Source organism: Cetorhinus maximus, chromosome 2 (assembly GCF_964194155.1).
Source record: "Cetorhinus maximus chromosome 2, sCetMax3.hap1.1, whole genome shotgun sequence".
Taxonomy (NCBI): Eukaryota; Metazoa; Chordata; class Chondrichthyes; order Lamniformes; family Cetorhinidae; genus Cetorhinus; species Cetorhinus maximus.
The window spans coordinates 167275982-167292060 of record NC_135880.1 but is presented as its reverse complement, the minus strand read 5'-3'; the positions used below and the strand labels follow the sequence as shown (position 1 = coordinate 167292060).

Sequence of the window (16079 nt, the reverse complement as noted above, 5' to 3'; positions counted from 1 at the left end):
GGACATTAGTGAACCAGATGGATTTTTATGATAATCTGGTAGTTGCATGGGGCGGAATTTTACTGCAGTGGGGTTTTACGTTCCCACCGAAGTCAACGGAGTTTAGGATGGCTTGCCCGTATTTTACGGCCCCCTCCCCAACATGACGTGGCTGTAAAATTCTGGCCATGGTCATCATTACTGATACTAGCTTTTTATTCTCAATTTATTTAATTAGTTAAATCTAAATTCCTAGCTGCTTTGACAGGATTTGAAATCAGGACTAGGACAAACGATCTAAAATCAAATAACATTTGCCTTTTTTATTAAAATAAATTATGCTTAACATTTTAGAATACACCTAAAAAGTGAAGGAAGGAAAACTTCACTAAGAGAACTCTTAATTCCACTTAAAGTTTAGAAAACATTTGGCCTTTGAGATTAATAAACTAATCATTGCTAATGTTATTGTTCCTCCTGATTCCTTTTAAGTTCCTTTTCATCTCTTACATTCTCCTTGGTGAAGCAGACAGCAGGCAACTTATTTTCAAGCTTCTGTGAATGTCAGTCTAAAATTGGCAACCAGCTGGAGATGAAAAGTGGCTTAGGGTGATTTCTCCTCCTTCTTTGTGGGGATGTATTTGGGTTCCATTTAGCGGGTGGGATTTTCTGCACCGGCCCGCTGCCGGGATCGTCCGGTCCCACTGCAAGTCAGTGGACTTCTGGCTGGGGCACCACCTCGCCCACATTGGGTCCCACCCGTGACAGGGCTGGAAAATCCTGGCAAGTATCTTCCTATGGCTGAAGTAGGGAACTCAGCTTGTCAAAGATTGCAAGGACAAGCAAGCTTTCCGAAGTACAGCATCCTCCCAGTTCAGCCTATAACAAGATGATCTAAGCAATATCATTGGCCTAAGTTTTGTGTGGTGAACGAACAGCACTGGTCATTTGGTGCATTTACACTTGCTAACAGGCTTTCTTTGGACTTTTACAATGGATCTTTTGGTGATTAGAAATACATCGCAGTGTAACCCCCCTCTAACAGGGGATTATGGACCTGTGTGAACAGGATAAGAAACTGTGTACCTCTTTAACTAATCAGATTGAACAATCTTAATGACGCATGCTTAAACCAGGAAGTCTCATTTAGAGTACTAAATTCAATATCAAATCATGTACAGGAAGTGAAATAAAGGGCGGAATCTTGTGGTGACAACAGGGGTCTCAGTCACCAGCTGGAGAGCCGATGAGAGCCCCATGTCGCCTATTTTCAGGAATGCCCGCTGCATCTTATTCCGCTCTGGTACTTGACAAGCCAGCAGTGGGATCTTCCCTCCAGAATCAAGGGCCCAAGGATGCAAGGCCCACCATTAAGAGCTGCCAGCTAATCAGAGACCAGCAGCTTTATTGAATTGTAATGCCACTGAGGAAGCAGTGGCTGCTGCCAGTATAACACACACTTGAATCCTGGTATCTCTTGCCAGAATGAGTGATGGAGAGAGAGGTGTCGGGGGGGAGGGAGCTGGTCAGCAGCAGGGATGAGAATTAGCTCTCAGCTGGTCCCCCCCTTCCCGATGCTGGGATCCCTCAAGCAGGCACTGAGTGCCTTTGAACGAGGGGCCCCAACCCAAAATTCTCCCCCTCCCCCAGGAGCCACAAGCAACCCACATCAGGGTTTGCTTGCTGTGCTCCCTGCATGGTGAGCCTCCTGAGTTAATACCAGTGGTAATGGGATGAATCCTTAGCGGGCATTAATTGGTGGCAAGACAGGAAGACCGTCCATGGGTTTCCCACCGTGGACTTAATCAGGGTGGAGGTGGAGAGATAATGAGGGTTTCGACCTGCCACCCTCTCACCTGATTAAATGTCCTTTTCCACCAAACATGCTACAGGGAAGGGCACAAGATTCCATGCAAAGAGAGAGAAAGAAAGATAGAATTAAGTCAGACAGATAAAAGAGATGGAGAGAAAGAGTTTTTTTAAAAATGTTTTAGGTATAATTTATTTTTTAAAAACTCCAACAATAATGAAAATCTGAAGGAATGAGACTTCAAACTTGTAAAAGTTGATTTTTAGTGGTAAGATTTAACAGAGTTAAAATGGTCAAGTCTTAACTGCCTCGATTGTGTTTTTCATGTAAGTACCATGTATTTGAACACTTAGTTTCTCAGCAAAATACTGATATAGTAAAGCTTCTGGAGAAGGGTAACTCTGACAGCAACTTCTTGATTTCTGCTTTTGAGTATGCATGTACAGCTGCCAGAAGTTGCTGACCGACTTACCCTTTATTAACAATGAGCGCTAATATCCTCAGTGTTATATTTACAGCAAAATCAATTAACTGATAATCATAACACAATAATTGCTATATTAAATGGGTTTATTTTCTTGCTGGCAATATTATAGAACAGTTTTGGCTGCAGTGGCCTTATGATTACTATGATCATCCAACTTCAAACCACGGTACCACTGCCAGCCTTTCAAATCGTGTCCCCAGCAAAAAATGTGTACAATTATAGAATCATACAAAACTTACAGAGCAGAAAGAGACTATCTGGCCTATAATTTCTGTGCCGGCCCTTTGAAAGTGGTTTCCAATTATTGCCACCCAGAGTCTTGCAAAATTTTCCTTTTCAAGTATCTATGCAATTCCTTTTTGAAAGTTACTATTGAATCAGTTTCTACCAGCGTTTCATGCAGTGCCTTCCAGATCATAGCAATTCATTACATAAAAAAAAATTCTCAACTTACGTATGGCTTGTTTTGCCAATTGTGTTAAATACATGTTTTTGGTTACTGACCCTTTTGTCAGTCGAAACAGTGGCTCCTTATTTAATCCATCAAAACCCTTCATAGTTTTGAACATCTCTACTAAATCTCTGCTAAACGTTCTCCACTCGTTCATATAACTGAAGTCCCTCATTCCTGGTATCAGCCAGTAAACCTTCTCTACATTCTCTCCAAGGAAGGAAATCAATCAATCAATTGGATAGATGTATCCTATATACACAGGGGGAAATCCTGCACATCTTCTCTACCTTATAAAATTTGGTTTTGCATTTGATTACAAATCATAAAAGCTAAAACATGCTGAACACATATTTCACCATTTATTATCCTTTGGCAACATTTTATTCCTAATGAGTTTTACTGGATTTTGACACACATAAATTGAGCCCCATTTAAAATGAAGATTTTCACTGGTACTTGACAGACTATGATCGCTACATCATAACTGAATTGAGTTACCAATTCATTTTAGATGTAATAGATAATTTATTTCTATGCTGATTGCAAGTGATGAGTAATCACATCCCCCAATGGTTCCCTCCCTCTTAATTTAAAACCAGACCAAAGACAATTTACAGAACTAGTTAAATACAATTTCAAAAGCTCATGTAGAAGTACTTTAAAAATGCATTTTGAGACGTTTTAAAAATATATGGAATTTACATATTGTCTAGTTAAGTACTTTAATTTTAATTAGTAAATTTTAAATAGTGACAGTATGTGTCAATGCTTCAATGTGTCAAACTACCCATTTATTTGCATATCAGCAGAAATACAAGAAACTTGCTTCTGCATGCATTAAAGATACATCTCACCAGCACACAGCAGCAATCTGGTGATAAATTAGAAATCAAACCACAATATATATGTTTACAATAACCAAGATTCTCTCAGGCTTCTTAAGTAGATGAATACTCTCATACTTCTTGAGGAAGCATGTTTGCCAAGGTAGTTTCAACATTGAAAATGCAAAAGAACCTGGTGCATTTTAGACCTAAATCCTGCTTTACTTATAACGGGCTTCCAAATGATCCCTTGAACCAAAAAATAAAATAGGGGGCAAAATGGGTCTATGCAGTGGCATGAAATCGGGCTCATGGCAAACTGGCAGTCTGTTATACATCGGGCTAGATTTTATTTCCACTGACTTGAAAAACATTGTCAAGATTTTCCATTTCTAACAATCTAAATGTGACAGGGAGATTAGGAAATCAGTTTCTGAAAAGAGTTTGAAGTATTATTCTGTGAACTTCAATGTAGGAGAAAGGGCTAGCATGGTGAAAAATCGGCAGCCTGGTCTCTGTAGACCAATTTACCCTCATAGGGCTGAATTTTAACTGGAAAAACAGGTGTTTGTGTTGGATGGGGTTGGATTGGGTTGGGGAGGTGGGGGGGGATTGGGGGTGCGGGGAGGGGTGAGGTCATTGGTGGTTGAAGTGTCAGAAATTTGCTTCCAGAACAAATCTCCCTCTAAACTGCTTACTTCTGGTTTTAACTAAAGCCAGAAGTTGGGCAGCAGACCAACCCAATTGAAGGAGGTAGGTTACAGCTTTAAATATGACAATGAGGCTGCCAGCCTCATCGTCATTCAGCTTTTGAAATTTAATTGTTGTTGGCCAAGTTTTCCAAGAATCGGGGAATCCAACAATCTCTCAAGATGGGTAGATTCAGGAGCAAAGTGACTTCATAACTACTCCTTGTATCTAGGTGCCTGCCTGAGGTGCCTTTCGTTTCCCCGGCAAAGAGCTTCCCCGAGAAGCATCCAACTTCCTGTCACCACCACCACCGGCTCCTGCTAATCCCCACCAACAGGCTCTGATCTCCCCTGCCTCGAGGCCTCCAAACCCCAGCAGAAATCTCTGACCTTTACCCACCCAGAACCCATGCTCATCATCCCCTGCCGGATAGGCAGGCCCCTCCATTGTCTCCCCCCGTGTAATCAGCCCCCACCCCACTCAAGTCAACCCGCCTCCCACCACCCAACCCTAACTCGATTGAGAACTGCACCCCCTCCTCAATTCCAGTCAACCCTTTCCGCCCTGATCAGCCTCCTGTTCTTGGCAGGGACGCAGCCTTACCTGCTGGCCCAGCTGCTAATCAAGCTGTACTTTAGGACAGGGCACCGGTCACTTGACATCACTAACACAGTTTGCAGTTGAAACTGTACAATTCAGAGGGAATCTCAAATGGTGAGTTCCCTCACTGACTCTGAATGACCTGCTTTCAGGGTTGTATTTTTGGGCTGTGTCCCCATGAGGGGGGTGCTCGATTAGGCTTGTTTAGAGCCTTACTAACTGCAATTAAAGGAACTCCAGTTTCTTGACACAATGGGGAGCAATTTAGCTGCCTGGAAGTGGACACCCAGCGATAGGATGGGGTGATGGGGGTGGTGGGGGAGTTTGCGGTGGTTTGGAGGGGAGAGAGCGGCATTCCAAGCAGGCTTAGAGGACCTCCCTGCCTGTCAGCATGCAAAAGCAGCCACAGGCCACCCTGTTAGGGGTATTTCCCCACTCCCCAGGTCCTCATCCTCCACAGTGGTGATCTAGCTGTAGGAACCAAAGTTCAAAAAAGTTGGTGAGAGGGTGCCTCCATATTGAAGTACACTCTCTGTTATTTATGCCATTCACAGCTACTCCTTTCAAGTTGGAAGGCCTTTGATTGGCCCTCCATCTTCAAGAGCCCAACCACCACCCTTAATTGGGCAGAGAAGCTGTCTCTGTGCTAATTAAGGGGGTGCCTTTGTGAAAATCCCTATGAGTGACCGCTTCCACCCCACCCCACCAAGGGTGGGTCCGGGATTCCAGTTTCCCACCCCTGGAGTGGGGTTGAGTGATTACTTTCAAAGAGAAACTAAAGGTAGATAACTGCTGAATTCAGAAATGTAATATTGAACTGCTACGACATTCATCACAATAATGTTAATTTCAACAGCTGCCAACCTCATCTTATGTAGAGTCTGCAGTTTATAACAGATCTAGTTTCTGTCTGCTTCAACCTCAGCAAGTGATGAAAGGTTAGCAGCACTGTCCACCATCCACAGCTAAAACCGTAGAAATCTAGCCCACGGCTTTCTCCGTAGGCAGCAATATCGCACCTTGGCCAGCAACTGACCAGGATGTGGAAAGGTCAGTCTTGCCAACACTCAGATGGTTTAGTTGACAATGGCACACTTGTCTTCCAATGGAAAAGCCAAAAAACTGTTTAAAAATTTCACGGGTACTTAACACATTTGAAAAGAAAATTTTCAATTTTGCTCCTGTCATTATGGTTAGGTTCAAGATTTTCTGCACTTCAGTGATTAAATTACATTGACAGGACCATGACATACCAACTGTCGGTACTTAGAAGTAAAGGCTCCGTAATATGCAACACAAGCTGCTGCGATGAAGACGTTTCCAATTATATTTGATATTTCCTGTTCAAACAGAACTATGCTCTCTTGCCAGCGAATTTGTTCATCTCCAAGAGCGGCTGTAAGTTTTCCAGCGCGCACTAATCGAGCCTGAGTTAGTTCCATTGTTTGTGCTAAAGAGAAAAAAGGACATTACAGTCATGCAGTTACAATTGAAATTACTGAAAATAATTAAGAACAATAGATTAAGCTGAGTAAATCTTCTGAACACTTTTGGAAAAAATGTAAAAGTGTTAATAATTCTTTTACACAGTAAAATTATATTCACAGTGCCACAACCTGAAAAAATAAACTAACAATTTTTCAGTGAATAATGATTAGATCCTTTCCCCCTTCCATCATGCCTCCTGTTTAAATATGATTTCCTGTTCTGGCATGCATTATTTATCAATTGTGCAGCTGAAAAGGTCCTTCCTCAGTTCTTAGCCAATCTACTAAGTTTTGCATTATTCCTGAATGTAGTTTGGACCTTGTGTTTTTTTAACCCAGCCACAGTGTTTGATTTCATTAACAAATTTTATAATACTGTGTTACGACCGGGAAGGGAGGAGTGCACAAATTATCAAGCTCCACTACTCCGCAGGCCATACCATTAATTTAAATATTTAATTTTCTCACCAAAATGGCCAATTGTGTACTTATACCTCTAGTACCCAGAAGAAAAGAGACTCTGAACAAGCTTCTTTCAAAAGCTCAAAACGATTAATTTATTTTTAAAACAAAACTTTTAACAAGTTGCAAGTCCTGGTTAACACACAATTGTAATCGGGAAGTGTAACTATCTATCACTTTCCAAAGAAGTACCCCAGCACACGTGCACACACACACACACACACACACACAAAGGATAAACAGAAGAGTCTCTCTGCAGAGATGAGCTTTGGAGGATGGGAATTATAAAATAAAGGATAAAATCCGCAGGGTCTCGACGCTGTTGACCTGGAGTTCTTTCGTGTGCAGACATGCCCGGAAGTTCTCACCACTGGTCTCAGCTTTGCAGGTCCAAATGCAGACTGGTTACCCTCAGATGAAGATTCTCTGGCTACAGGTTGATAGCCACACACAATTTTAGGCAAGATAATCTCTTCCATGTGATTGCCTTTTTGCCTCCCAGCTTTTCATTAATTAAAGTACTTTGCAGTTCGACACAAATAAACAACTCCTTCTCAAGTACTAAATAGGTCAGGTGATTTCTTGGAAGACCTCTGCTTGTTGACAGTTCCAAGGTGAACTTATGACTTTCTTTTTTAAAAAATCCCAGGTTAGCATCCAGATCATGTCATGTCCTTCAATTTTGTAAAAGAAAACTTCAGTCTTGAGAGATATGATTCTAACAGCTGCAAAAGACAGTCTACTCCAAATTGATTAAAATTCCTCAGGGTAATTTTAACTTTCAACAGTGGCAGAAAACAGGGAGTAAAGACCAACTTATCCATGTTGTCATATAAGGGTATCTGGCATAGCAAGGGTTAATGTGCGACTGGGAAACAGTACCACCAACAGTGTAATAACCTGAAACTAGTGTCAGTTGTGCACTGGACAAAGACCTGTGTAGAAGCAACTATGAATATAGCTTGGGCTATACCCTGCATATATGTAGTTATGTGTTAGCAATAGATGCTTAGGGAAGAATTTTACATTCCGTGGGTAGGTGCGCACCCGACTCAATCAGGTGTAAAATTGCGCGAGATAATGTCCGACGAGCATCCCAATGTCATTTTGCACTCGCGCAATACTTCACCGGGCGGGCACATGCACCCGCCGACAATTAAACGGGCAATTAAGCCCATTAATGGCTCAGTTGAACATGATTTTTCGTGGCCCATCTAGCATTGTGGTTGGCAAATGGGCCACTCGGCCAGGCGGCATTTAAATTTTTCATGAAACCTCATCCAAGGGCAGGGTGAAATCTTCGTTAGGGAGTAAAATAAAAAGAAACACCTGGTGGCAGCAATTTTATGAGATATGCTTTCAGGTGCTTGACTGTGCTGCATGGACATTTTTGGCAGCTTTTTTTATGCTTTATTTTATTATTTGCAGGTCTGCAACTCCCTGAGGCAGCTGTCTGCCTTCAGGAAGCTCTCTCAAAGTGCTCACCTGTGCCCGCGGTGACGTTGTTGCCCGCCCTCTTCCCACACCCACCCCGGCAGCGCTGAGCTATTCAGCGCACGTTTCACGCTGACTGGCTCTTAATCGGCCAGCCAACGTGAAATCGTGGTCAGGGGCCCGTTTCCCGACTGCTCCCGGGCCCGCTGTTCGCGCACACCCGAGGAGGGAAAAATTAAGTCTTTAATGTTCAACCGTACAAGAGTACAATTTCTTTGTGGGACTGACTGAAGATGCAACATACAACACATGCCTCTTAATTTTCCTATCCAATGATTTCAAGGCAAAGAGAAATCAGGCAGAGTGTATAATGGGAGCCCATCGGGTGCTGGTTGTTTTCTGTCCCCTGTGGAAATGACTCCATCCATGGACTACAAAGAACCATGAACAGAGTCTGTTCATACAATTGTCAATTTTAGATGTAATTTCTACCTTTACCACCAGGTAATCTGCTGGAGTAGATCACCCACCCATTGTAAAAGCCACCTATTTCACATCCTATTGATTTTAACGTGCTGTAAATCAGGCAGGTTCTGTAAAGGTTGGGCGATCTATTCTGTCAGATTACCACCCAGGTGGTGAAAGTGAAAATTTCCCCCTTTGTGTCTGTAATATTATAGAATTATAATATTATGAATCAGCAATTCAGTTGTAAACTTGCAACTTTGGGGCTGATAAATGGTAACCATAGTGACACCATAGACCAATCATATCTTACATTGATCCATGTAAACCAGATGGTTTATAAAACACCATGAACCAACTTGACCAATGAAGAAAAAGCCACAGGTAAATAAATTGTCATCTTAGTTCTCAGTTATGTCCTCCAATAATCCTTCCCCCTAGGTATTTTACCGACTCTCAAGCCTGGCTCAGATGCAGCACCCTTACCTCTGACTCAGAAAGCTGTGACTTCAAACACTAATCCAGGGACATAAGTAAATAAACCAGGGAGAAACCCCAATGGGGAAGTGCTGTGCTGTAGGTAATGCCATCTTTTGGATGAGGTGTGAAACCGAGTCCCTGTCGGTCCTCTTAGGAAGACATAAGAGATCCCATAAGGCACTATTTGAAGGACAGAAGCGTTCTTGTCAATATTTATCCCCCAACCAACACCACTAAAAACAGATTTCTGGTCAGTTATCTCATTGAGATTTTTGGGTCTTGTACACAAATTAGTTGCCTTGTTTCCATATATCATAACAATGACATACTTCAAAAGTACTTCATGAATTGTGAAGAGCTTTGGGACATCCAGAAGATGTGAAAATGCAATACATAAATGTAAGTTATTTTTTCCACTCTGTGTAGGCTCATCTCCAATTCCAGGCCAACCCTCATCCTTTGCCTGTTTTCCCTCAGGCCCAGAGTGTTCCAGCTCTGTGTCACTTTGTTATTCTTATAGATCTGCATAAATGCCCAGCTCTACTCAATCCATCCCAAAAATAAATCTTCCTTTTATGTTTCAACTCTGCTCCCTCCCAGGCCCCCTCCTATTCCAGTTATGCTCCTTGCTACCACTGAGGTCCAAGTAAAGCATTCCAGATCTACTCTGTTATCTCAAGTCCACCAAATTTGCTCTATTTGGTCATTCCTTCTAACCCACTGATGTTTACACTCACTGTTCCAAGTCTGTCCGCTCATATCCTACTAGATGCTGAAGTGTTTCAAAATTTTTCTGCTCCATCCCACATTGGCAAGTTCCAAGTCTTCCAACTCCAGCTCTGCTCTTTACAGCATAGTTATTTTAGATGGCACCATTATATACCATTCTCTGTAACTTCAGTGAATAGTCCTGCTATTATTGCCCCCTCCATGCTGCCTTCTCTTCGTTCTCCCAGCTAAGAATCTCCCTTGTGACTTCCCTTGTATGGCTTGGTCTCATTTGCTCTACCTGCCAGTTCCAATTTTAATCTTCAGGTCCTAAAATGCTCCATCTTCAAGTCCTGCTACACTTTATTCCCACCTTATCTTTAAGCTTTGTTCCTCTATCCATTGCAGCTTCCAGCTTTATCACGTTGCTTATCCAAATCTTGGGTTACATTTTCTCTCAGCAGAGTTTGCAATCAGTCTACTCAAGACCTGTCCTGCTCTCACTCTCTCAGAACCTACTCATTCTCAATATTCCACTCTCAGTCAGATATATTCAGAGGTTCCGTAATGCACCAGTACTTGTCAGAGGGCCGCCACTCTTGATTCATCTCAACTTCAAAACAAACATCCTGCCTGGGGTAGAGATACGCAATTCTACCAACTGCCAATCTTCCTATAATGATCCCCGGCAACAAACCCCAGCTTTATCAGTTGAAGTGACTTTTATCAAATCCTCTAATGGGCAATAAAGAAAGGAGCTGAGCTTATATGTTGTGTCCTTCACATCCTCAGAACACCCCAACGTGCTTCATAGTCAAATAGTTATTTGTGAAGTCCAATTATATTGTTATTTAAGTAAAACGTCACAAGATTACAAAATAGTTCTGGGTAAAAAAGGCCCTTGAGCCCTTTTCTCTCATTCTTTCAGAATACTAACATTTGTGTCAGCCTGTTACACATCTAACAATATCTTAAATTTGTGCCACAGCCTGGCTTTAACTATTTGCAAACAATTTGTTCCAGTTGCGTACAATTCCAAATAGTGAAAACAAATGGTAGGTCCATTATCCACAGCATTCCTTTGTTCCACTAAACCTTATATTCATTTTCAGTAATTTTGTTCACCTTCTATCAAAAATGAAATTGAACATTATCCTGGAACATTTCTAACAATATCTCACCAAGCTTCTCTTTTTCTCCCACACTGCTGGTGTACTGCTCTTGAAGGTCCTCAAGTCTTTGGTCAAGTTGTCTTAGTTTTTTCTGTTTTTCTTTAAGTGTTGCCATGGTGGAATCAAGTTCAGCCTGTTAATTAAAGAGATGTTTGTCTACTTAAGGAGCTATGTAACAAACATATTTTCTTTCCAAAAAAATACAATCTGGAAGGTAATTGCACTAATTGACACCTTATTTACTGTAACTATAGGTTGTATGATCAGATCAGAATGTTGCTGTTTTTTAATCCTGCAGTAATTTGACCTTTATCAATGTATACTTAACGTTTTAATGACAATTGGCAGGGTGTGGGGCGGGGGAGGGGTGGTGGTGGTGGTTGGCACTTTAATCTCCAGGTAACCAGCAGGTAAAACATGCAGATGAGCCAGCTGAGGCCCATGGCTAGAGACCCAGGCTTCATTAATATGAATTATTAATTAGTAATGCACATTTCCTATTGCAGCTTGTTAGATCTGGGCCGGCTCAATATCAGGCAGTCTGGAAGCCAACCCAGCAAGCAGAAATGTAGTAGTCGGGGAGGGCAGGGTGGTAGGAGTGGTGAGAAAGTGTGATTGCAGAGAAGCAGGGCCGGGACACTGGTAGGCCACATCTTTCTGGTAGGGCCCGGAGGAATCCTCATGGTCCCACAGAAACAATTTGCACGTTTACATTATTAGGCTTCTTCCGCTTGCTTGCCAGGTTTTATTGAGCAGAGCATCTGTCCAGTTTGCAGCCCAGAGGAAGGCCTAAATTACAATGGCGGCAGAGCCAAAACAGTCAGCTAAGTCGACCGCATTGATTTGAGCTCTATCACTCTCTGCTGGGTGGAGGAGTTAAAGTTACGCCTTATTATCTTTAAATTATAACATTTTATATGATCTACAACATCTGAAGTCAAATTTCTAACTTACCTGAGCCGCAGCTAGTTTTACCCGTTTTGGCTCTACCTCTTTAGAAACTCGGGAATACAGATCCATAGCTCTCACCCACATACACATGGATTTACAGGCTTTGGACACTTTCTCTACTTTTTCTGGCACAAAATCGGGGTTATTAATATACTTCTGAAGCCGTTGCAGAATCTGGGGTTTAATGTTGTCTTTGTCATAATCCATGAGTTTCTTCAAGAAATATGAATCACCAAGAACTTGTTTAGCTGAAGCCCAGTCAGTTCTGTAACATGAATAAAAAAAAACTTTGTTTAATTAGTCTTTAAATTCAACAGACCAATCCAATAGCAAATGATTCAAAGCACAATCAACAAAGTACTTTAATTCAATAACAGAAGTCTGGATTCTATTGGCTGGTATCTCACAATACAGCAGGAGCAGTAAGGGGAGGGTATGGCGTATGACTTGCAAAATAAATACCAGACAGTGGATCATACCACAACAGAATCAAGTACTGTTCTGACACAGGGTGAGTGAATGAGCTCAATCAGGATCTGCAGCAAGGCTGAAGGTGAGATGTGCCACCTTATTGATGAAGGCAGTGAAAATAAGCTGTATCCTGAACTTAAAATGTCACAGGGACTTTCCAATCACTCGTATGTAAGTTGTCTGTCCCCGGTGTTGCGAAGGATGGGTCTGGCCACACTGCCGCGGAACACTCCGAGTAGTTGGACCGTGCCGTACCACCTGTCCCTTGTGGAAAAATTTATGCAGAGAAACACCTTTAACCACAAGTCCATCAGGCAGTGGTCAGCACGTAACGTCCTAGAGGCCCTGCAGGAAAAGGAGATGGTGGATCCTGTCGGATGATTCTCCGAGAAGACTGTCAAAGTCATTTGGCAGAATGCCTCATCACCAGAACTTTCCTACAAGCACCAAGATGTAGCTTGGCTGGTGGTGAGAATGGCCCTCCCCGTCAGATCCTTCCTACACGACAGTAGTCTCACCCCCTCTGCACGTTGCCCTTGAGGTGGCTGTGGTGGGGAAGAGACTGTTGTTCACCTCCTTGTGGAATGTGCCTTTGCAAAGAAGGTCTGGAGCGAGATGCAGTAGTTTTTGTCGAGGTTCATCTCGAGCAGTGCTGTGACACAGGACTCTGTGCTCCACAGGCTGTTCCCAGGGACACACACCGAGACAAACATCAACTACAGCTGGAGGATCATCAACTCGGTGAAAGGTGCTCTTTGGTCTTCCCGAAGCTTGTTGGTCTTCCAGTGCAAAGAGTTGTCCCCGACCGAGTGTTGCAGATTGGCACATTCCGAGGTCCAGGACTATCACTGACAGACGCAGTAAAGCTTGGGGCAGCCACTGCAAAGATGAAATAGGGAAAGTTTGCTGTCTAAAACCTTTCTGCCATAGTGCACCAAGGAGCTGGGAATTGTATAGACCCCTCTGGCTGTACGACTCACAAAGATTGTATATAGTGAATTCTAAATGTATCATAATTGTATTGAAGCATCTCAGATTGCAACATAATGTATGTCGATAACTCTAATACCATTGCACTGTCTGTCTGTAATGACCATATTGAAATTACTGTAATATTCATTGATTGTATTGAAGCACCTCGTGATCCGTGTATAAAAGTTGAATATGATTGCCCCTTTTGTAATGGCCGTTTAGAAATGTTTTGTAATGTTCTTTCAGATATTTTATGAATAAAGTATATTTTTCCGGATATTTTATGAATAAAGTATATATTTCCAAAAAAAAATGTAAGTATGCACAATCTTCTCTGGCTGCAGTCAATGGGGGTTGATGTCAAGGGGGATCTCCACTAGGTGAAGATCCAGCAAGCTTCACTCTTTGCCTCGGAGACCTCCAAGATCATTTTCCGGTTCAGAGCCGGCTCTGTGGAGCAGGATGAGATGTGCTCGCATTTCTTCTTCCAGGAGGTACTCAGAGAACTCTATGATCAGCAGCCTAAAGGAAGAAGACGGCTCAGTAAAGTCATTGCAGTCTGACATTTTGAGGATCAGCAAATCCTTTCATGCCAGATTGTATGATGTGAAGCCCACAGATAGCACCACCGCTCAGTTCTTCCTGTCCTCTATCATGGAGGTCTTAGATGACAATACACGGGAGAATCCAGAGAAACCACTATATCTGGATGAGCTGACTAAGGCCCTAAAGTCCTTAGAGAAGGGTAAAACTCCCAGAAGCGATGGTTTTCTGGCTGAGTTGTATTTAGCTCTGTGGGACTGGAGTGGCCCAGTCCTGCTGGAAGTGTATGAGAGTATGTTTATGGCTGGCAGCATGTCAGAGTCCATGAGGAAAAACATCATCACCCTCACCTAAAAGCGGAAGGGGGAAAGGGAGGAAATTTGAAATTGGTCACCCATTTCACTGTTGAATGTGGACTATAAAATTCTGTCCAAGGGTCAAGTCTGCTCTGGAGTTGGTGATCTACTCTGACCAGACCTGTGCTGCACCTGGCAGGAAGATCTCTGATAGTCTCGCACTACTCAGGGATATGCTTGCCCATGTACAGGACAGGGGTGTGAACACCTGCCTCATCAGCTTGGACCAGAAGAAGGCCTTTGACAGAATATCGCACACCTACATGATGGATGTGGTGTCCAAAATGGGGTTTGAGGAGGGAATCCGCAATTGGATCTAACTGCTCTACACAAACATCAGTAGCACAGTTTCAATAGGCAGGAACTGGAATGCTGTCCTCTCTCCCCTGTCCTGTTCATGTGTTGCATAGAACACTTTTCTGAGTCCATCAGGAGGAATTCGTGCATAAGAGGAATGACAATTCCAGGCAGAGGAGGCACACAGGTCAAAGCCTCCTTGTACATGGATGAAGTTACCATCTTCTGCTCAGATCCGCTGCTGGTGCGCAAACTGATGAACATCTGCAACCAATTCGAGTTGGCCTCAGGAGCCGAGGTAAAATGTGGCAAGAGCAAGGCCATGTTATTTGGGAACCGGGCTTTCATCCTTCATCCCCTTCACCGTCAGGTCAGACTGCCTTAAGGTGCTGTGGATGTGTTCAGAGAGGCCAGGGCATGCGCTAGAAACTGGAAGGAAGGAGTAGCTATGGTCAAACAAAAACTGGGTATGTGGGAATGACGTCCCCTTTCTATTGTGGGTAAGGACCTGGTCACAGAGCGTGAGTCACTCTCAGTGTGGCTGTACGTGGCACAGGTCTGCCCATTCCTCACTCCTGCACTGTGGCGATCACCTGAGCCATCTTCCGCTTTATCTGGAGGTCAAAAATGGACTGTGTTTGCAGGGACACGATATATAAACCTCTAGATAAACCTCTGTGCGTAGACCCTTTATACACAAACACCAAGTGTCACTGTGTGCTGAGGTTCTAACTTTCCCCGGTATTGCAAACGATGGGTCTGGTTCCGCTGCTGCGGAATGCTCCAAGTAATTCGACGGTGCTATATCACCTATCCCTCGTAGAAAAATGTATGCAGAAGAACAGCTTTGGCCACAAGTCCATCAGACAGTGGTCTGCACATAACATCCTGCAGGAAAAGGAGCTGGTGGATTCTGTTCGATGGCTCCCTGAGCAGACTGTCAAGTTATTGGGCAGGATGCCTCATCACCAGAACTTTCAAACAAGCACCAAGATATAGCTTGGCTAGTGGTGAGAAAGGTCCTCTCTGTCAGATCCTTCCTACATGCCCAGTGTCTCACCCCCTCCGCACGTTGCCCTCGAGTTGGCTGCGGTTGGGAAGAGACAGTTGTCTACCTGTTTCTGGAATGTGCCTTTGGAAAGAAAACCTGGAGAGGTGCAGTGTTTTTTGTCGAGGTTCATCCTGAGCAGGACTCTGTGCTCCACGGGCTGTTCCCAAGGACACACACTGAGACAAACATCAACTGCAGCTGCAGGATCATCAAATTGGTGCAAGACATTCTTTGGTCTGCCTGAAGGTTTTTGATCTTCCAGTGCAAAGAGTTGTCCTTGACTGAGTGATTCGGATGGTTACATTCCAAAGTCCAGGACTACGTGCTAAGGGATGCACTAAAGGTTGGGGCAGCTACCGCAGAGGTGCAATGGAGAAAGGTCGCTG

The 16079-nt window shown here is 43.3% G+C and overlaps 1 protein-coding gene across 1 annotated transcript in view; it reads right to left on the bottom strand.

Moving 5' to 3' along the window:
* dnah6 (dynein, axonemal, heavy chain 6) overlaps positions 1 to 16079 on the bottom strand; it is a 424069-nt gene that overhangs the window by 139712 nt on the left and 268278 nt on the right. The window contains exons 49-51 of the mRNA XM_078570618.1: positions 12007 to 12268; positions 11062 to 11185; positions 6098 to 6294 (exon numbers count right to left, since the gene is read on the bottom strand). Coding sequence (XP_078426744.1) covers positions 6098 to 6294; positions 11062 to 11185; positions 12007 to 12268 — 583 coding nt within the window. The remainder of the gene's footprint in view (positions 1 to 6097; positions 6295 to 11061; positions 11186 to 12006; positions 12269 to 16079) is intronic.